Source organism: Dermacentor albipictus, unplaced genomic scaffold (genome assembly GCF_038994185.2).
Source record: "Dermacentor albipictus isolate Rhodes 1998 colony unplaced genomic scaffold, USDA_Dalb.pri_finalv2 scaffold_12, whole genome shotgun sequence".
Classification (NCBI taxonomy): domain Eukaryota; kingdom Metazoa; phylum Arthropoda; class Arachnida; order Ixodida; family Ixodidae; genus Dermacentor; species Dermacentor albipictus.
Window position 1 is genome coordinate 11,258,362 of NW_027225566.1, and position 22,737 is coordinate 11,281,098.

At 46.4% G+C, this 22,737-nt stretch overlaps 1 protein-coding gene across 4 annotated transcripts in view; it reads right to left on the reverse strand.

The window, feature by feature from the left end:
* The window catches only part of LOC139051532 (papilin-like), a 532,082-nt gene that overhangs the window by 274,921 nt on the left and 234,424 nt on the right, over positions 1-22,737 (reverse strand). For all 4 annotated transcript variants that reach the window (XM_070528503.1, XM_070528504.1, XM_070528502.1 and 1 more), the window contains one exon: positions 291-515. In XM_070528503.1, the coding sequence (XP_070384604.1) occupies positions 291-515 (225 nt within the window). The remainder of the gene's footprint in view (positions 1-290; positions 516-22,737) is intronic.

Here is a 22,737-nt window from a genome sequence, read left to right on the forward strand (position 1 = left end):
AAAAGCGAGATCGAAGCAGGACTGGAATATTAATTCTGCACGTTGGTCGAACACCTGGAAGAGTGTTCCTACAGCCAGAAGATGGTTTGCCCCTTCGTAGCGTTCTTCAGAAGAACAATTTTAGTTGTCTATACTTCCACTATTTCTCAACGTATTTAGGTGTTCTGGCGCGAAAACGCTTCTTTGACAGTCACTTTTCCGTAGATAGACTTCTTTCGCCGTACATATGACGCATCACACACAGCTGAAACTGTTTGATCATGCTAAGGCAATGCTCACGCACAACTCACCGTCAAACTCGTGCGGCTCAAGCACTGAGGTGGGGACACACACGTCGTTCAGGTGGTGCGCGATCTCCCTCGAGGTTTCCTCCTCAAGTGCGTGCCTTGCCAGCACGCTCACGTGAGTTGCGTCGGGCGCGCAGACGGACAAGTGCTGCGCCCCTTCCCCGTGCTGCCCGCAGCGGTGGAGAATGGCGTAGCTCCCGTAGTCCGTCGCAACCACGGCCAGCGTCTCTGCGTCGACACGTAAAAACTCGTAAATTCAATGCTTAAGGATGCTCAACGGCAAACTCAACAAGGTGTAGGTGACGCTTCGCTAATCAAGCCATCAAATAACGTAAGAATGGACGAGTAAAGAGATTAACGAGCTTGTAATCCTAATGCCTACCTTATAGAGGCTGTCCCAACTATCATGCGCCAAGATTTAAAAATATGAAAATGTCACGTAGGTGGACAGAAGCGAGGTAATGTCGTTGGCTGTTGCTTGAACATACTCAGAATATCTTTTGCATTCAGCCTAAATACATAACAAGTCGTCATTAATTAATCAACTTCACAAATATTGTAATTAGATTAAAAGTGCCAATGAGAAAATATTAGAGCAACATGAGAAACTCCCGATACAGCTTTCTGTTACCCAATACGTGCTACATAAAAGTATTTTTCCGAACGTAACGGACCCCTGAAACCATGAAAATTCGGACAAATTTTGTAGACGCGTAGGGTACAGCTAATGTTAATCACTCGCACCACAATTTGTGTGAAGCGTCTCATATTAAGAGAGCTACGGACGATTATAAGTTACCCTCCTCCATAGCCATGCAATTCTTCCTCAACTCGTTCGCCGAGTGATCGGGGCTAAGCTCCACCTTCACTGGCTCTGCGTCACGATGGCACGTTCTGTCGTCTACTTACGTTTCTCTAGGAGCGAGCGCGCGAAGCCTCTCTAACCTCCTCCGGCAGCTGCTTGGCAGTCGACCCCAAGCGAGAGCTATCGAAGCAGCGTGCGTTGCGAGCATTCTGTCGCAGCGCCAAACGTGTCTGGTATTCCGGTAACCACAGGTGAGCTGGGTATATCGACGGATGGGTGGAGACATAAACTCACGCTGATGAAGGAACTTTACCGTAGGAGAACGTGAGCTGCCTGATCGGTCTCCACGGTCCAGCCACCCGTTGGCGCAGAGCTTAACCAGCCAAACAAAGAGCTAATTTTGCTCCAACCAAGTGTAAAAGATTTTAAACATTTACAAGGACAACGTCTTAACTATTCAGCTCCTGCGAAAAATTTACACCAGCAGCAAAAAAGAATAGACTTCGTTACTGCTGCTGTGTGCGGTTGAGCTCAGTGCCACCAGGTGGCTGCACCGTGCATAGCTTTTATATTTTCGCTTCTACTCGTCCCGTGAAACAGCACGGTCAAACCGGCGGGCCGTGTCTCCTTGCGCTTGTATTTACCTGAATACCAGACTCGCGAAACGCTGTTGTGGTAGTAATCTTGCGGTGTAAAGAGACGGTGGGGGGGAGGGGGGGGCGCAAACGCGCAAATGCTGGCGCCGGTCGGATAGCGACAGTCTGATGTGCTGCAGCCACTCCGCTCCTCTGCTTCTTTGCAGAGGGACACGATGTCGCAGCTTGACATATTGTGAGTCGCTACGTTTGCAGCCCACAACGCAACAAAGTCGAATCATGGTGCTCGCGAAAAGACTCAGACCGAGTCTGACCGCAGAGCTCTCGTCAAAACGGAGTACGTTGTAACGCAAGCAGACGATGGTTGCTGTGCACCGGATGTGCTTAAGTGTAGTGAGAAATCGTTCTTGTGTATTCTGTTTCTGTTACTTTCTTTTTATAGAAACAAATTAACTAACATTCCAACTATTACGAAGAACATTTGTAAAAATTATTGATGACCGCTCTTCGTCCTCTTCTGCAACCGGTCGCTTCGCTTCGGGAAACTAGGCGGTGCAGCTCCCGGAGGTGAAGCTGCAACTACGACCCGGCCCACAAATCCTCTGTTGACCCTGCCTACATGTGGGAACCTACTGCACATCGAAGTTGATGGCGTTCCTGCAAGGTCTCTCGTTGATACAGGAGCGCAGCTTTCAGTTATGAGCGCTGCTCTCCGCCGAAGGCTCAAGAAGGTTCTGACACCCGCCGTACCGGGCACTGTGCGACTCGCCGATAGGAGTACTTCACCTGTCCTTGGAATGTGCACAGCAAGTGTGACCATTGGGGGCCATTATGCCGTTGTTCTATTTATCGCCCTTGAACACTGTCCGCACGACCTAATTCTCGGCCTCGACTTCCTTTCGAAACACTCTGCCCAAATTGACTGCTCCGCAGGTGTTGTACAGTTGGATCTGTCGCTTTCTGCCGACACAACAACTTGTGCTTCACACCGCTTATGTTCTGTTCAGTTTGCAAGGCTGTCTCCACAAGTGGCTACAAATGTCCTCCTGACGCCCTGTCCTCCCATACCTGATGGCGAGTACGTCGTGTTACCGCTTACTGACGTGGTTTTGTCGCGCAATTGGCCTCGAGCTCCACCACTGGAAAAGCTGGCGCCACCGTCGGCGTGACGTGCAAGGAGGGATCACGTGGACATAGCGGCCGCGTCGGCTGCTTCGGGCGCGCCGAAGCGAGCTGAAAACGAGTTTAAAATCCCTGGTACGCTGCGGTCCTCATTTAGTAGCGAAATTTTCCCGCTTCGAGTGTCTCCTTTACAACACTTGAAAGCACTACAATAGGTAGTGGCTGCCTTTGAAGGTGCGCAACATGGTAGGCTACTGCTCGGTGCCGCAGGGCCGGACGCACGTAACAGAGGCCGGTGTCAGCCTTATTATAACGTAGCCGCAGGACAAGAAGCTGCGTGAAGCTTGGCTCGCGAAACATAAAACCGGCAAACAGTCATCGGCTACAACTCGTGTATGCAGCAAGCACAGACGCGAGGAAGATTTCTGCTACGGCGCCCGGTCTGCGGTGTTCTGAAAACGCGCATGGAGACGCTCGGCCGAGTCCACTGCCCGACTAATGTCATGACGGTTTGGTCTATGAACTTGTCGATGCTATAGATACTGGCCACTTCAGTGTAGTGGAAAGGCAGCGGTAAGGAGCACATTTAAAAAAAGCATGGCATATGGTCATGTTTGTGTTATGAATTAATGCACTGGATTACAAAAAAAGGAGCAGCGGGAAATTGCACGCTGAGAACACCGATAAACATACAGTGCGACGCAACTCGAGAAATAGTATTGAAAGGTCAAAGAATTTAGAAAAAAAAAAGATTGAATCGTCGCGACGGCAAATCACAGTCCCCGTAGGCGTCGAAGTCTGTACAATGAAATTATTTTTGAACAGCTCTAATAGCACCCACGCAACAGTGGTTGCTTCTGTACTGTAAAATGCTCATATTCTGCGGCCTAAAGCTCATGGCATGGTGCGAAAACGCGCGCGCGGAGAAAGCGACACGGTGCGCGGACAAGCATGCAGATGCGCAGTCGGTCGCTGCGAATCTCCGCGATCGCTGTATTGAGGCTTCGTTCTATTACACTCCATTTAGTTATACAAACACTATAAGAACATATTTCACATAGTTTGCTTCCAGCGTTTACCTACCTTTCACGCAAGAAGCCGGTACGGGAGACTCCATCGCGGCGACCGCGCGCAGTGGCGTTCACTGTACGTATTCGGTAAAGAGATAGCGTCTGTAAACGATTGTGTGCTTTCAGTTTGCCCAAGATTATTATTAAGACAGTAAGAAACTTCTCTCGTTTCGGAAGTACTTACAGAAATGTCCGGGAGAGCTCGCGCGTGGTGTTTTCAGTGAGCGCTGACAGCAAAACCTGTGAGGAGTGCGCCACATGAACCCTCATACTACGCCAGCGAGGCGCTTCCGATAGATGGCAACTCCGTAACTCTTCGCCACCCATATTGCCCTGCTGAGCACCTTAGTCCGGATCCGCGAAAACTGCACTCGCATGCCAATCCTCAATTTTGGATTTTCGTCGCATGTGCTGCCACACGGTATCGCCATTGCGCATATCACTCCTTTGGAAGAATTTGAGGTTTCTTCTTTGACCTCTGAATCCTTCCTCAGTACCAACGGACCATTGTCACCCACTCCTCCGTACTCGACGCCTACGGACGATGTTTCTTAGATGATGGCCCCTGACCTTCCTTCCGAGCAAACAGCAGCTCTTCGTCACCTCCTGTCATCTTATCGGGACATCTTTGATTTGGACGTCCGTCCACTTGGCCAGACATCTGTTGTCACACATCGCATCAACACCGGTGACGCCAGCCCCATTCATAGGCGGCCGTATCGTGTCTCCGCAACAGAAAGGGCCAGCATAGAAAAAGAGGTAGACAGGATGATGGACAAGGACATCATTGAACCTTCAAGTAGCCCGTGGGCATCAGCAGTTGTCTTAGTAAAGAAGAAAGACAACTCGTGGCGCTTCTGCGTTGACTACCGTCACCGCAACAGGATAACAAAGAAGGATGTTTATCCCCTGCCTCGCATTGATGACGCTCTTGACTGCCTTTACGGATCCCAATACTTTTCATCAATTGACCTCCGCTCCGGCTATTGGCTGATTAGCGTCGATGAGATGGACCGCGAGAGATCCGCTTTCGTCACACCGGACGGTCTGTACCAATTTAAAGTCATGCCCTTTGCATTATGCAATGCGCCAGCTACATTCGAGCGCATGATGGACTCTCTCTTGCGCGGCTTGAAGTAGTCTAAATGACTCTGTTACCTCGACGATGTGATTGTGTTTTCGCCGAACTTTGAGAGCCATCTGCGGTTCCTCACAACCATACTCTGTGTTTCGCAGGGCTGGCCTTCAGCTAAACTCCTCCAAGTGCCATTTCGGTCGCCGTGAAATTAACATGCTCGGCCATCTCGTAAACGCTGCCGGAATCCAACCTGATCCACAGAAAGTTCACGCCGTGCGAAATTTTCCTGTACCTTGTTCAACAAACGATGTCCGTAGTTTTCTGGGCTTATTCTCTCATTTCCGGCGATTTGTGAAAAATTTTGCCGACATAGCCCACCCTCTCACTGATCTTCATAAAAAAGACGTCTCTTTCTCTTGGGGACCACTGCAGGAGAAAGCGTTCTCTACCCTGATTGAGCGGCTTACAACTTCCCCAATTCTGTCACACTTTGACCCTTCTGCGCCAACTGAAGTACGAACTGACGCGAGTGGTCATGGCGTCGGCGCTGTCCTCGCTCAGCGTCAACAGGGCCAAGACCGTGTCATCGCTTACGCTAGCCGCCTTCTTTCCACGCCCGAGCGAAATTACTCTATTACTGAGAGAGAATGTCTCGCGCTCGTATGGGCGGTCGCGAAATTTCGGCCGTACCTTTTCTGTAGGAGCTTCTGCGCCGTAACCGATCATCATGCCCTCTGCTGGCTCTCCTCTTTGAAGGACTCAACTGGACGACTTGCACGTTGGGCCTTGCGTCTATAAGTATATACATTTTCTATTGTGTATAAATCAGGGCGCCTGCATAAAGACGCTGACTGCCTGTCCCGCAATCCCGTGGATCAACCGGACGATGCCGATGCAGACTCGGACATCAGTGTTCTATCCCTCTCCGGCTTCCTCCGTATTGGCGGCGAGCAGCGCAAAGATCCTGTTCTTCGAACACTTATGGAACGCCTAAGCTCCTCGCCCAATGACCCGTCCCTCCGGATGTTTACCTTGCGCGAGGGAACTTTATACCGTCGTAGCGTTCGTCCTGACGGCCCGGAGCTCCTCCTAGTCGTTCCCAAGCACCTTCGACTAGCCGTGCTCCAGCAACTTCACGACGCTCCTACTGCTGGACATCTGGGCATCACTCGTACATACGACCGCCTGCGGCGACGCTTCTTCTGGCCCGGCATTTATCGCTCTGCGCGCGGTTATGTCGCTTCTTGCGACCTGTGTCAGCGCCGGAAGACGCCTGCTATGCCTCCCGCTGGTTTGCTGCAACCAATTGATATCCCTACAGAGCCCTTCTACCGGGTGGGCCTAGACCTCCTTGGCCCCTTTCCAATTTCCATCAAAGGAAACAAATGGATAGCTGTAGCAACCGATTATGCCACGAGATATGCCATCGCACGAGCGCTACCACCCAGCAGCGCTACAGATGTCGCCGACTTCTTACTATACGGCGTCATCCTGCACCACGGCGCCCCTCACCAGTTGCTGACGGATCGCGGCCGCTACTTTCTATCGAAGGTCGTCGACGATCTGCTCCGCTCCTGTTCTACAGAACACCAGATTGCTACCGCGTACCACCCTCAAACGAACGGCCTCACCGAGCGACTCAACCACACGCTAACTGAAATGCTGGCCATGAACGTTTCCGACGATCACCGCGACTGGGACGTCGCTTTACCATACATAACTTTCGCATACAACTCGTCCCGTCACGACACTGCCGGATTTTCACAATTTTACCTGTTGTATGGCCGCGACCCCACCTTGCCCTTTGACACGTTGCTACCGTCCGCAGTAAAATCACCCAGCACTGGTTACGCACCGCGATGCTATTGACTTAGCCGCCCAGGCCCGAGAGGTCGCCCATCATCGCCTCACAGTCTCGCAAGCTTCTCAAAAGCGACGCCACGACCTTCGGCACCAAGACTCCAATTTTTCACTTGGTTCCCTTGTCCTTCTCTGGACGCCTTCACGTCGCGTCGGCTTGTCGGAAAAACTACTTGGCCATTATTCTGGTCCGTACCAGATCTTACGCCAACTGTCCTACGTGACATACGAGATCGCCCCAGTCGGTCAGCCTTCAGTGCCTTCCAACGTCACCAGCGATGTTGTTCACGTCGTTCGCCCTGTGTCCCCCCATTAAGTGATGCTCTTTGACTTGCACCGAGACGGAGCTAACCCGTCGGGAGGGTGATGTTACTGTGAAGGGAAGGAAGAAGTTGGATTGGACCAGACGAAGAGGAAGTGTGGCAGTTGCCTGACCGCCATTAACATCAGTTGTAAATGTACACTATTTTACACTCGTGGGCCTGCTTTCTTCCTGCAACAATATCATTGCAAAACATGGCCTTGAAAGTATTATTGATATTCCAACTAGGGAAGAATTACTTCTTAATAATTTAGTAAAGTCTTGTATTAACCACTTCAACATCCGCACAGAGTCTGCTTCAGTTCATGGTGCAGTGTTACAACAGAAAGTTGCCGACCATTACATCGTAGCTTGTCAGTTACGCTTTCCTTCTCGGTCGTTATCATGTTCTAGCCCCAACACTTGCCCCGCTGTTACCGATACGGCGACTTTTGATAAACTGTTCGCCTTGTTCGACTGGCCAGGCCTGCTTGAAACTACCGATAGGTTCGAGCTATATAATGAATTTTCACGTTCCATGGAAATTATTTATAAATCCAGTGAAAGGACAATTTACGTTCCCCAATGCCGCCCGAGCCAGCCCTGAATGAACAGCGTGATATTATCCGCTATCAAAGAAAAAGACGAGCTTTGGCAACGGTGCAGACGTTCGCCTAGTGACTGCGTTCTGCGTACACAATTTGAAACATCTCGAAATAAAGTAAATGCCCTTATTCGGGCAGCCAAGCGTTCGTACAACAGAAACCACTTTTATAAATCTCGTAGAAATCATCAGAAAACGTGGTTTCTGATAAACGAGGTGAGAGGATTACCTTCAAATTCGGCTAAAGATAGTCAGAATCATTTTTATTCAAATTTATCAACAGTCATTGAAAATTTTAACCAATTTTTCTCTGTTTTCTGGTGTGTCTACGCAATCATGTTACACTGGCAGCACTACTACTCCTGTAATTGAATCCGCTTTCCTACCCACTATCACGGAAGAAGAGTTTTACTCTTATTGGGCAGCTTCGGCCGGCATCAATCACCAGGCATCGATAAAATTCGCATGTTTGATCTTTACAGGAACTTCGGCGTTCTGAATGCTAGAAATCAAACGGATAATTACAAGCGGAAGTATTCCTACGCGGTTAAAAACGGCCGTAGTTCCACCACTTCTAAAAGCTGGTGATGCTAAGTGTGCGCATAATTATCGCGCCATTTCTATCCTGCCTAGTTTAGCAAAAGTTCTAGAAAACCATATATTCTTATAACGAATAGCTTTATTAACAAAGCGGGGGGGGGGGGGGGGGGGGTCTCCGACTGTCAATACGGTTTTATTGAAAAAAGGGGCACTCAGGCTTTATTAGAAGGATTGTGTGACCATTTAATTTCTTCACTTGAAAAAAATCTTGTACGTTTTTTAGCTGTGGCACTTTTTTTTTTGATGTGGCAAAAGCCTTTGAGACGGTTTGCCATTCCATTACGATAGAGAAACTCTGCGATTTAGGTTTTCGAGGACCTTTTTTCCGCTTGTTACACAATTTCCTTACAGATCCCTCCCAGATTGTTTCCATTTCAGACATTTGCAGTTCCCGTGTTTTTCTGAAGGCCGGTGTGCCACAAGGCTCCATACTGTCTCCCTTACTTTTTAATGTATACGTTAAGGACATGTGCAGTGTGCTACCTGTCTGCAAGTAATTTCAATATGCAGACGATACTGCACTTCTAGCCACACGTGTGAATTTTCAAGACGCATTCTCAATGCTTCAAAATGACGTCGCGAAATTAATGGATTATTTTGGTGCAAATTTTATCGATATCAATCATTCTAAATCAAAGTTGGTTTGCTTCCATAGCCCACTCAAGCGTGTTTCACTTTCCTCTTCACTTTATCTGCACAGCTCTCGATGTATTATTTGCTCCTGCCCTCAAATAAATTTTTCAGACTCTGTGAAGTATTTGGGCATATGGTTTGATTCTAGTCTAATTTTTTCTACTTCCTTATCTTACATATGCACCAGACTTCGTAAAATCGTCTGTTTACTGTACCGCATCAAAGTGTTTTTACTCTTGTCTGTTAGGAAACTTTTGGTCCACTCATTAGCCTACAGTGTGCTCAGATATGGGATTACAACATTCATAGATTGTTCTGGTGCCTGGCATCAACGTGTAAATAGGTTGTTAAAGTGTATGTTAAAAAGTGTTACTTATGATGTATACAGACCACAAGAGATGAACCTTTTTCAGATGCTAAAAATGCCGACCAGGCGCTCACTGTTTTTTGAAACAGTGCTACTGAAACACTTCTGGACGGATACCTTTAAAGTCCCCACTGTGCCTTGTCGTCCTTTACGTCATGCATCTGCTTTTTTCAGTTCCTCACACACGTACCAGATTTGGCAGATATATACTATATACTATATACTATTTGGCAGATATATATATATATATATATATATATATATATATATATATATATATATATATATATGGCAGATATGCCCAGCCTTTTATGTTCCAGATGTATTCAATGCTCTTCCTTCTAAAATTCCTTCCTGTAAGTCTGTATGCGACAATCGCAAAAATATAAAGGCATTGTACAGGGAATTATTAAAGGCGTCATATTTTTATTTTTTCTGTTATTGTGAAACGTGTCTTCGCTCTCTGGTCGTCTTTTTTTGGTTTTTCTTTTTTGTGATTTTCTCTTTTTTTTACCTTGTACTTTAACGCTCGCTACCTTAGTTTACAATGTGGTGTTTATTTTATTTTCTACGAAAATAAAGAAAAGTCAGTTTTTGTGGCTGTCTTGTTACTGACTGTCGGGTTTCGCCTGACAAGCCACTGTGATGGCTTAGGCGAACCCGATTTCTGTACTTGTACTCGCAGATTTGATAATGAATTATTATTATTATTATTATTATTATTATTATTATTATTATTATTATTATTATTATTATTATTGTCATTATTACTATATGAAGTACCTTACATGCTCGCAAGGCATTGTGTAAAGGGGGGCGAAAAATCCCAACACTACATGCACAGCCACATGAAATAAGTACAATACATGGCAAATAAAATTTGTGCACAATGATAGCAGTAATGAAGAGGAGACTAAGCAAAACGGAAATAACGAGAAGAAATATGGTACATAGATTGAAGCACACGATAACATAAAAAGTGCATGGCGCATGAATAAGTGCGCAATTCATCAAGTGTGTTATAGCAAATATAAAAAAGGGGGGGGGGGGACAACGTAATTCTTAACTTCAAAATATGAACTGAAACATGAATATCAAACATGAATAAACATGAGCTGCAACATGAATATGAAGCATGCTAAACGACAGATTCAGTCTAATCTGTAATAAGTTGGTGACGGAATGTATCAGGATTAGTAGAGATGCGACGCTGTCTGGTAGATTGTTCCATAATCTGATGGCTCGTGAAAGTGCTGATTACTTAAAAGCTAAAGTGTCACCATAGGTGTGTGTAAGACTCAAGTGGTTGTGCAATCTCTTGGACGTGCGGCATGGGACATCGAGATGAAAGGAACATGATCTACTGGAGTGTACATACTTGTGAAATACTGTAAGTAGAGCGATGTCACGGCGTACGCCCAACGACTGGAGAAAAAGATAAGTTTTAATTTGAGTGACGCTTGAATGGTAGTTATAGTTTATTAAGATGAATCGTGCGGCCATATTTTGGATAGATTCTAAAGTGGTGATCATGTTGTTATGATAAGGAGACCAAACAGAGGAAGCAAACTCAAGTTCAGGGCGAACAAAAGTAAGTAGACTAGTTTGCGAATATTAGCAGGGGAATTTTTTAGGTTACGGCGTACGTACCCTAAGGACTTAGAGATGACGGCGCATATGAATTTGATATGAAATGATCATGAAAGATCTGATGCAAGTTTAACACCGAGATATTTGTAATGGGAGAGGTGAGGCAGTAAGTCATCTTGAATATGGTATGTATAACAATAATTGTTATATTTGTGGCTGAATGAGATGACTTTCCATTTCCATACGTTAAATGTCATTAACTACGTTTTGCACCACTCTCGAATAAGATGAAGATCGGATTGGTGTGCCACGTGGTCATTAGGGCGGTAGGTCAATGGGGCGGTACATGACACAATCATCTGCGAAAATTCGCATACAGGAAGGAATGCTAGTGGTAAATAATTTATATAAATAAGAAATAAAAATGGACCGACTACGCTGCCCTGCGGCACACCGGAGGTAACAGGTAACAGAGGTAACTGTAACACACGAACAATTTCTTATCTATGTTGCAAGCGTGTTAGTAGAGTGGATATAGGGATTGGAGCTTTACGCACGTTTTCGCAGCACGTTTACTCTACCCAACGACGATCATTCCTTGAAGACGTTTATTTTACAGAGGTCATGAGTCCCACCTCGAGCTTGGTGGAAAAACAAAGTTTGCATATAGTTGAAGCTGCTGTCAACATTTCAACCAAATTTTGCAGTTGTGCGCTGCGTGTGGAGCTAGAATGCGAAGCTCCAAGTCGGATTTTTTTTCACATTCTCTCTTTTCAGCACAAGACTTCTCACTCCTTTCGGGGCAGCCATATTTCGCCATATAGAAAATTGCCATACGCCGCTGTCGTTCGCTAAACCCTGACATCAATGAAGAAGTGCGCTATACGCAGCCGACTATCGCCTGCTAACACTCGGTCACGCCCACCCGTGTAGAATGAAACTTTGGCCACACTGCTTATCAATTTCCTAGCCGGCTGTGGTCTCGCTAATTTCAATTAGTTTCTAGCACTCAACTGGCCATGAACCGTCGTACCAGACGCACGCTAGCCAGCGCGCGATCATTTCTGGCGGCTTTCGGCTAGACACCCTGGCAGACTTCGTTTCGTAGCAAGCTATTGCGCAATATGCGCAATTGGGTGTGCCTACTATGCGTCCGTCAAGGTGGTGCAGGACATTGCTGATCCGCACCATGTAGCACGGCCAGATTGGAGCACATGATCGAGCGCGAGCGCTTCAGCCCTGTCGTGCACATAGTCAGCCACTACAGTTGCATGTAGCTGCATTTGCAGGGTAGCGTGGATATACCGCGGCCGCCGCGGGGTGCGGCGACGAACGCGCTCACTGACCTGCTTTGGTTCACTGAGGGCAACAGCGTGCTATGATTGGTATCTGTGGGTCACGTGACTCAAGGCCCGAGCACCAACGTCTGCCATGCAGATTGCCTGCTTCCCGAGTTGCACACCTTCGAGGTGCGCAGCCATCATGCTCGAAACTCCTTGCGTTAGGAATCCTTTTAAAGCGACTCTGGAGTGCAGCGTTCATCGCGTAACCGATGCGGGTGCTACTGATTTGTACTCGCACGCCTGAACATAAAGACAATGTTTGTTCGACCCTGGGGAATTGTGCGATGGTCGTAAACGTAAGTGCTAAAGGAAATCCGCTACTCATGTCACTCGTTGCGAGAATAGCCACGCGTAGCAATTTAGTACACTGTAGCACAGCAAAGGGATGGCACACCGTGAACTCATCCGTAATCTCAGGACAGCGTCTGTGTTTCGAGCGTTGTAGGCGACAAAATCGGAAGTAGTGGCGTCTATGTGAACGTCTAAACTCTAACCGGTCACTGGCTCTATCGTCCACAGAATCAGGCAAGGAAACAAAAACCGCCAGCTAACTATTATTAGTGGAACAAGTATATGGCTTGTTGACTTACGAATGGACAACCAGGACATAAGCCCAGCCTTTTCTGTAGATGTAGAAGACCTTTTTCACTCCATTCGGCATAACGATCTGTTTGTTGCGGTCAGGATATAGATTGAAGCAAATGGCATAGCTTCCTGCCTGAACGCAAGTGGTATCTCGGTGGTATGTTATTCAACGCTGTTAGAAACTTACCTTATTAGTAATTTTGTCAGCTTTGACAGAAATCTCTTTCTGTAGAAACGTAATATCTGCATCGGGTCGTGTATTGTGCCAATTTTGTTGCATAATCTTTTCAAGCTGCAGTTGACACGGCGCTTAATGAGGCGTTTGAGGGTCGCGCGTATTTAAACGTTTTGAAGGTTTCTATATACATGGATGACCTTTTAATTGTTTTTAAGGCAAGACACTATAACTACTTGTGGCAGCATTTTAACCATCCTCGGAAAACTCGATAAAGATGTTTCTTTTACTCAGGAATTTTCACTTGACAATTGCCAGCAATTTTCGCACCTAAGCATTTCCTTTGCGTGCTGTCATGGAGTCCTTTGCAGTCATGCGTGCTGACAGAATTTCCCCCGGGTACACAAGGGCTTCGTGACATATGACTGCTCCTAGACCAAGATTGTAAAACGGGGAGTCGCTATGGTCTGTTTAGAATCGGCTCTGCGGACGTTGTGCGTGCAGAGGATGCAGCTTGCATTTGACAATCCGATTTCCCGCATTAAGACGGCAGGGTTCTCTAAGTCGATGGTAACGGCAGCGGTGGAAATCCTCCTGCACAAGGCAAAATGTTCTAGGAGCAAAGCAAGGGTGAGGAGGACCACTAAGGCCGTGAGACCTGAAGTGGCACCTTATGTTGAAAGGGTCACTCGCAAACTAAGGAAAGTGGCAGGCAGGTACGCCGTCCCCATTGTCTTTTATGCGCCTTTTTAAACTTGCGCCGTTCTGTACATTAAGCTTGCGCCGTTCGGAACATTCTGGGCGATGCCAGAATGTTCGAGCGAGGTAACATGAACAAAAGTAGGAATTGGCCCACTCGCCTGCGCACTGCAAGGACTGCCCTTGCAATACGTTTCCAGGAGATAAGGATTCTGGGGAGAAGCCAGGACCAGACTCTACACGCGAACTGATGTAGCCACATCATATAAGAAAGGCCAAGACTGCGTTAGCGATACCTCCATTATGTAATCCCTTTATTTCAGGTTGCTCTGATATTACTCATGCTGGATTTACTTCATATGAGAAATATATGCTCAAGGCAGTATTAATACCAACAGCAACACTGATGGCGGTGATATTCTTCTTTATCCAGCAACTGCTTGTACAAATAAGTGGCTATAGCAAAGCGGTAATCAAGCAAGCTAAAGTAGCCTCATGAAACTTACCTAATTTACCATTCATCAATAATAAAAAATATGCTCCAAGCATACGCATTAAAATTTTAAAGCTAGCAAGTTATCTACTGACTTTTACCGATAAAAAATATAGAATTGCTACTAGCGTAATACACTGAGACAATCTGTTCTATTTGATCTTAGATCAACTTCTATAATATTATCATCTAAGTTTAAATATTTATTAATATCTGTTCATATAGTTAGATTAAATGCGAAAACCTACCAATATAGCAATATTCACATACTCTTTCTTTACTTGGGGAATAATTATGACTTTTGCTGGATATTGGGCAAAAAGTTACTATATAAAATATGCATAACTATAGCAAAGAATTTGTCCTATCAACACAAGAAATATATTGGATAAGCTTTTTGATATCTGTTCTAGTTGTTGGTGCATGTACAAATATTATACAACAAGCTAAGAAATATATAGTTATGTTAGCAATCGCAAAAAATAACTCTTGTGTGGCTAACTAAAGAAGGCTGTTATGAGCGGATTTTGGTCTCAATAGAATCCTGACATTAGGAACTGCTATGAATGTAATCAAAGGTTTAGAAACTATAAAGTTGCTACAACATCGATTAGTAATATTATTTTATCGTATTTCAAATTATAAATTTTTTGAGAAAGTACTTGCATCTCTATGCTAAACGCACTCTGAAATACTGTAGCATTTGGCTGGTCTTTAGGTGGCGTAATAGCTATAGAAATGTCTTATCAATTAGAAAGACAAGGATTTAAAAATATTAAGGTGGTTTCACTCGTATGCAGGTTTTTTCATATAAGTGGTTGCCCCAAAAGGCTGATGAGTGGACTTCTTGATACGTTCTGTGCATGGCGTATTTGCCTATATATAGCTGCGTGTTGGCGTGAATTAGTTGAAAGTTGCCGTCCGTGTCGGCGCTTGGTGTTTTTTTCCTATTTCTTCGCCTTTTATTAAAAGCAAATATGACATGCAGTAAACAACAAGTAGGCGTAACTGAAGTTCGTCTGAACATAAGCTGATTACAGGGGAAAAGGAGGCATCACATTTTGTGTGCTGTTGGTCATTGCTTCAAACTTTCGATTATTTATTTATGTGTTACCATTGTTAGATTTGGCGTATTCGCCGAAGTGCATGTGGAAGGCGAGGTCATTGTGGCACCTATGTGACACATTCCACCGTGTCAATATCGGCACTGAGATGCTGACAGTGAAACTAAATTAGAGGTCGGCGTGAGAACAAGACGGCGAAGGTTTTCGCAGACCTCCAGCGAAAGACGCCAGGACCTGGAGAAGCTTTACCTTTTGGCGAACTTGGGCCATTCGCCTCTCCCCGGTAGTCAGTGAAACACTGGGTCTAGTATGCTTCGGTGTCAGCTGGTATCTGCTTCTGAGCGGCGCGTGGGCTTTTTGTCAACCTTCTCTTTCTCGGATGCGGTGTGCAGCTACGATACAAACCATCCGACTATGTGCTTGGGACATTACCCGCTTCCCTAAAGAGTGATGCAAGGAAGACGGAGGGTATTATGAGACATCGTGGGTGTGTGGAGACCAGTGTTTCGGAGTTACCACTCCGGAATTGGAATGACTCCGGAATCATTCCATAGTTTCGCGACCCCGGAATGGAATGGCGCCAACGCTTGGAAGATTGGAATGGAAATGCAATTACGTCTTTACCAAAAATAGAGCACTTTTACGTCTACGTGTTCTTTTATGTCAAAATATGCCGAAGGACCAACCAGCTCACATTCAAACATTAGTAAGTGAGAGCCTCAAATTCAACAATAAAGCATTATATATAAAATGGCTTAGCCACCCACAAGCGTGGTATAATTATAAGCAACGCGCATACTACAATTCTGTCCTTATAGAATGAGTCGCTCCAAAGTTTTTCTCCATTCTTCGGGCGGCATACTCAGCCCGCCCGGCCGCCTGCTTAATCCCCACCCTTCACTTCTTTGTTTCTGCTTTTGTCGCCATCGGCGACTCGGAGGCATATTCAAAAAAGCGCTTCTCTAAGTTGTGATGACTATTGACGCTAGCGCGATGCTTGTGTTCACAGCAAGCTTTCGCATCCCAGATTGCGTGCCGTGTCTCCTAGTATTCCCGCCTCCCAAGCATATTGCAATAATGTCTCCCCTGTCTAGACACACGGATGCCTTTGCCCGAAACCCTCCTCTCCAGCCTTCTATTGCAAATAAAGATCACTTCCATAACGCATTGCCACACTGGCTCCTGCACCCAGCGTCTCTCTCACACAGTAAGTTCTCCAACATGGCACATTGGCAACAATTTTTTAAAATTACACGTGAAGAAAACAAGCTGCACGCTGCAAGCTCTGCTTCGAAATTATAGATGCTATGGTCGGAGTTTCGTCTAATTTGATTCGGCACCTAAAAAGAAAGCACGAACCTCAGTAGACGCAACAAGAGAAAGGGCTGGCAAGCCAGCCGAAGATAACGTCGGCTTTCACCACTGGGTGCAGCCCTGGGACTGTTCATCGAAAGGCTGCTCTTGAGGACGCCAAAAGCAGCATGATTTGCACTGACATGGAGGCCTTTCGTGTGGTCGAGAGGGAGGGATTCAAACAATTCGCAATGGCAAGTTTACAATATCACAAGCCGTCTTTCATCAAAGTAAATGCTTTTTATTCTTTCAGATTCAGGTCGCTCTCGCGAGCTACAATTCGTCATCGCGGGATGACCTTCGAGAGAAGTTCCTGCCAGAGAAAGTATCAGTGCCGCCGTCCAAAATATCATCGTCCTTGGCGGGATAGGAGTGCGTCTGCATCGCACTAACTAGACGTGTGGGCGCCGCGGTCTACGGAGTGATTCCTTGCTGCCGAAGCAAAATTCGTCGACAGCGACTTCACGGCTCACACGTACCTCCTCAGTTTCACTCGTCTGACGGGGAGCCACAAAGCTGCTCGGATCCTTGCCGAGTATGACGCAGCGTTGCTGCAGTGGGAGATCGCTGACAAGGTGAAATATCTATTTTCGTTCAATTTCACCACCATGAACTGTTTTATTTTATTTTTCAGGTCCTTCGCGTGGTGACACATAACGCTTCATCAATGATAAAGGCATTTGCATTTACAGGGTTAGAGACTGAAGGGGACGATGGCAGTGACAATTTCCATGACTTCCCGGAAAGCTTAACCAAGGAGCCTTTAAGCGAGTTCCATCAGTTGGAGCAATTTCGATTTGGCTGCGCTGCCCACAGCCGGCAACTTTCCGTAAAAGATGCCATTCGGCAGGTATGCGCTGTGAAACAACATATTGATGAAACGAATATGTCATTTAATTGCGCATACTTGTCAAACGGCGTCATAAGATGAAACCAATTTGGTTCCAACTTATGTGCATTGATACGTTTCTTTCTTTACTATATTCCTGAACAATTGTTTGGGCGAAACTGTTAAATACTTTGCCACGAATGATTGGACAAAGAATGTATGAATACAATTGCAGTTTCAAACTGAAGGCCCGAAGGCTTTGCTTATTACAGTTTCGGTGCTTTAAAGGTTTATGATGGAACTACCCCCGGCTCATGTTTAGCCCAATTTTCGAGCGCGCCTCACTTCTTCATCTTGGGTATTCGCAGTGCATTTGCGGCCATGGCCGAGGTAACGAATTCTCTTTGCCATCAAATAGTGGCTGCGTATAATTTTTCTGCCTTAGGCCCCGCACCAATCTTACGCGACTTAGAGGTCTGCTCTCACACGTCAATCAACTGTTCTGAAATACCTGTAAAGACAAACAAAAACAAAATTGGCACATCATGTAAAGAACGCCCACGGTGTCCCGATGTTACAGTTCAAAAGATTTGGATTTGGGGAATTCCTCGTTCAAGCTATTTTTGTCTTATTGTATTTTCTGCCCCTTGCTATTTTTCTCCTTTCGTGATCTCCCTCTCCTTTTTTTTGGATTACGCGTTCCTTCTCCGCCCGGGAAAATAAAATCCTGCGTATGTCCTTCCTTCTAGTACCAATAGCTGTGCCCGTAAACACAGTTGCCTGGCAGATAAGACCAGTCAGCGAGGAAGCAGTGTGCTTCTAGCATGTTTATTTGAGTTACGAAACCTCTTTCATTATTACCAGCCGTAGTGCCGTAGCCATGGAACTACGTGCATGATATTTATTCCTAATGAACAGGAAGGTACACCCTATTCATTAATGTGCACTCAATTTATCGTAAGGCTGGGGAAAGCGACTGCGTCTGTCCCTAATTGATTTTATCTAATGCAATCCTGAACAGTGTCAGTGTGTCGTCGAACGCAACAGCCGTAGGATTAGATATGTCACCGTTCTCTTTCTAAGACTCTATTGCATTGCATGTTTGCCGTTTGCGCTACATGTACTTGCAGCCGCAATATTCACTAATTGTCATCCATGCTTTATTTTAGGACCCGAATGCCGAGGAAATTGTGCAAAAATGCGACGCCATCGTTGCATCTATACACAAGCGCACCACCGACACGAAAGTAGTGTTGAATGTAGCCGGTCTTTATTTGGGAAGGGGGGGTCTCACGACGCGACGAAGTGGAGCTCGCAGCTGCGAATGATGCGAAAGCTCTTTGCCGCTTTTTCGAGTCATCCAGGGCTGACGGAAATTCGCACGCGTCTAATAAGTCTGCACTTGTCTGAAAATGAACTGAAGCTGGCGACAGACTTGATTGAGTTTTTTCCCTTGTAGAGGAAGCCACAGAGTTGCAGAAAAGACACAAGACAGCCGGGCTTTCGCTTCTGGCGTTGCGAACTATTGAAGGTTTCCTTGCGGAAATCTTAAGCACAGGAACACTTCCTTGTAAAGAGGTGGGTGAAGGCCTACAGCGTAGCCTGGAGAAGCGTTTCGAAGGTACGTGGACTGACTCTGCTTTTTTTTATCGGACCCACGGTTTAAATCGTGTTGTAGTTCAGCTGCAACAGCCGAGGAGATGCCTTCTGCAGTGCTGGGGTGGGGGCCTCTTTTGTTATGTAAGGACAGCACCAGCACCGTCGCGAATGCAGACCCTGAAGCAGGGCCAAGCAGACTGATGTTGAAAAACATGAGGCAACATGAAAATGCCCACCAAGACAATATGCCTGGATCCACTGCAGGGAAAATTTGTCTTTACCTCACAGAGAGAACTTGCCCAGACACGGTTAAGTCCCTGACTTATTGAAAAGCGAACGTTAGCAGTTTTCTCCTTGCTTTCTTGCCTCGCAGCAACAGTTTGCACTGTGAATGCGACGTCAGGTGACGTGAAACGCATGTTTTTTACGGCATCCCTGATAATGACAATAAAGTGAAATCGGCTGTCAAGCATTTCTTTCGAGCAGCTCATATTTGTGAAGCGCAACACATAGGTAGAAGGCAATTGTTTTATCTAACTTTTTTTTGTTTTTAGAACTAACCATTGAAGGAGCCGTCATTGACACTTCTGGTTTTAAAAACTAAACGGCGAATCGCTCATTTAGCTCATCACGTTTCGCTGCAAAATTTCAATGAATACAACCAACATAAAGCTTTTTTTTGCGCACTGCACTGCTTGCCTACCTTTATTGCAGCATTTAAAAATCACGAGGACACCTAAGCGAAAATACGCTATGTCGTAATTTTAGCATTAACTCATTTAAGCTTAAACAATATTGAAACATCACAAGCCGGAAAACATGCTGAACATGCAAATGCTATAGGTAGCGGGAGACTTAAATGCCGCTATCGAAATTAGTAGTCCGGTTGTACAGCACGAGATATGTTACTTAACTGCTATCCCTCGACCTTGGTGACCTGTTTTGTGTATTTTTGCAGTTCTTAACGCGTCTGATGACATGATATTTATGGTGACTTCATCGGTAACTCGGTAAATCTACCAAGATGCCTCTCCTCCGTTGAAGAATTACAGGAATGGAATTCAACTGCCCGACCATTCCCGGAGTGGGAATGGGCTAAGCTTTTCGAGTCCAAGGAATTGAAAGGAATGAAATTGCGGCAAATTCTAATTCCGCGGAATGGAATTGGTATGTATTACATTAGGCGAGAAGCAGCGATGACCCCTATGTTCGTCTTAAATGGAGCAACTTTCCGGCTTCATTCATGGGAGAAACGGTTTCCCCTCTCTAAAACCAACACGGCCGACTCCAGGCAAGCGAAGCGAAGCGCTTGATACGACTAGCCCTACCAACTGTGCTAGTTCGCAGCAGAAAAACAGCGTACATGTCATAAGCATAGTGTACGTTACTGATATTACAAAAACCAAAGAAATATCGCTTAGCTTTTTTTGACACACACAAGGAACCAAATGCAAGTACGAATGCATATTAATAACGTGTGCAGAGCCTCGCTCTAACCACTGAAGCAGCGCGAAAAGGAATGCAATCGGAAAAAGCATTGCTAGAACATGGCAATGTTGAACTCACATAAACATAGGGATATCCATACATCAATTCATGTGCGTGCAGCGCACTGAGGCTTAAACAATATGAGGCTTCAAACGCATAGTTATTGCGCGGCCTGATAGATGGCGCTAAAATCTCAAAAAAAAAAAGCCGACGTTATATTTTGCATTTTCAGTACGGTAAGGTCACGAAAGAGCAACACTTTCACGCACACAATATGCACAACAAAGCAACACGGAGCAGTTTCGCACATGCTATACACAACATAGCAACCACAACACACAAACGCATGGCACATACACAAACACTGCTGGCGCTGCCTACACCCATGTGCCTTCGAACCTTCTTATATAGTCATGATGTTTCGATCTGCATTGCAGTGCCAGCGAATGACTGTTATACGTAATTCAGCAATAAATTTCTGCAGAATAGTTGTTTGGGTATAGTCACCTGATAGGCATGCCAAATCCACAGACCTATTATTATAAAACCGCATTATATTGACTGCTTTTAACTAGGGACTTTCAATTATCAACACGGTGGGGATGGCGATCTAAGGGCTCATTCACACTTGCAAGTCGCAGAGGTCGTGCGACCGTCAGTCGCCGGCGACCAGGCAACGGCCCGACAACACCGACGTTCATACTTGCAAGGGCCACCTCTGCGACCTGCGGGCCGCCTTCTCGTTCGAAACGAGCTCTCTCGGGAAGAACGCCGTTCGCGCGCTTGCGGGCGTTTCGTGTGCTGTGACCGCGTCTCCCGCATTCTAGCTCGCTGTTCGCGATGTATTACGACAACCTGAGTAAAGAGGAAGTTGGCGTGGCGCTTTTGATGTGCACCGCGTCCGCATGGGCACTTCCAGCACGTGGGCAATGACAACCGGATGCACAAAGTCTCGAGCGCTACTTCCGGGGCACCGCTGATTGGTTTAGCGGTTTGCGACTCGCAGTCCCAGGGCTGGAAAATCGAGCAGCGTGTGACCATCACCTATGGACCAAGGCGAACCAAGGCGAACGCGTTGAGACCAGAACGGTCGCACAACCTCTGCGACTCGCAAGTGTGAATGGGCCCTAAGCCTTTCACTTCGAAGCCGTAGCGGATGGCGCTTCAAGTACTGCTGACGTTTACAAAATGCATTCTGTTGAGATCGCTTCAACGCTTTCTCGCCTAATTTCATACAGAAATGGCAAACAATCTAATAGCGGCGTCCGTGCGCCACTGCAAATCAGGTACGCGCGAGCACGCGCGCGGTGTGCCACCGGCTGCCGGACTTGGGGCCGTGAGTATAGTGCTGGGATGAATTTTACCGGGCGCTGAAGCCACCGCTCTCGAGCAAGCATTCGAAATCATGTTTTGCCTTCCTGTAAACAGACCAAAAGTATTCGGCTACATCGGGGGCGCCGTTCGCTGCTACACGTTGAGCAGCTGCGTGTGATTTGTAAGGATATAGCGGTTGGATGAGAGCAGAATGTAAATACTAGCATATAATCCAAACAGGCTATTATACAAGTTACTCGCCGCGATGTCAGGGTACTACTTCATGCGAGAACTCCGCGGGATTGGCGTGACTGGCCCCGCTCACCATTGGAGATATCAGAAGGCTAACTGCTGGTGTCTGTCGTGTTATATCCATCTCCAGGAGAGTCTTAGTAATGAAGATTGCTGCGATACAGTGTACTAGACTACAACTACTATAACGATAGCGTAAATTCAGTGGCTGAAACGTAACCGTCGCGACAAGTGCCCGGCAGATAGCTTCGACTTTTGAAGTATGCCGTCTCTCTCCGAGCGCCTCTGCTGTGAAGCTGTCTCTGCGCGGTGCTAGCCCTGCTTCCTGCTAGATAGAGGACAGTTTCGCTCCGCACCGACGTTCGAGTTCGACAGTGCCCCGCAGCTTTCTACAATCCCGGCGCTCGAAACAGTGCGCAATGGTGCCGTCACAATGTGTGTCCCATTAGCGTGGTCTCCCGTTCATATTCGTTTGTCCCGTACCGTTGCGCCTTTCATTAGCCTTTGCGTACTTCGTAGTTTCAATTGTCAGTCTGCATGTTATCTCTGAGAGTGTCTCCTTTTCTTCACAAATGCCGACAGCAGTATGTGCTAAATGGCGACGGGGATGTCATTAAAAGCTTTCTTTCA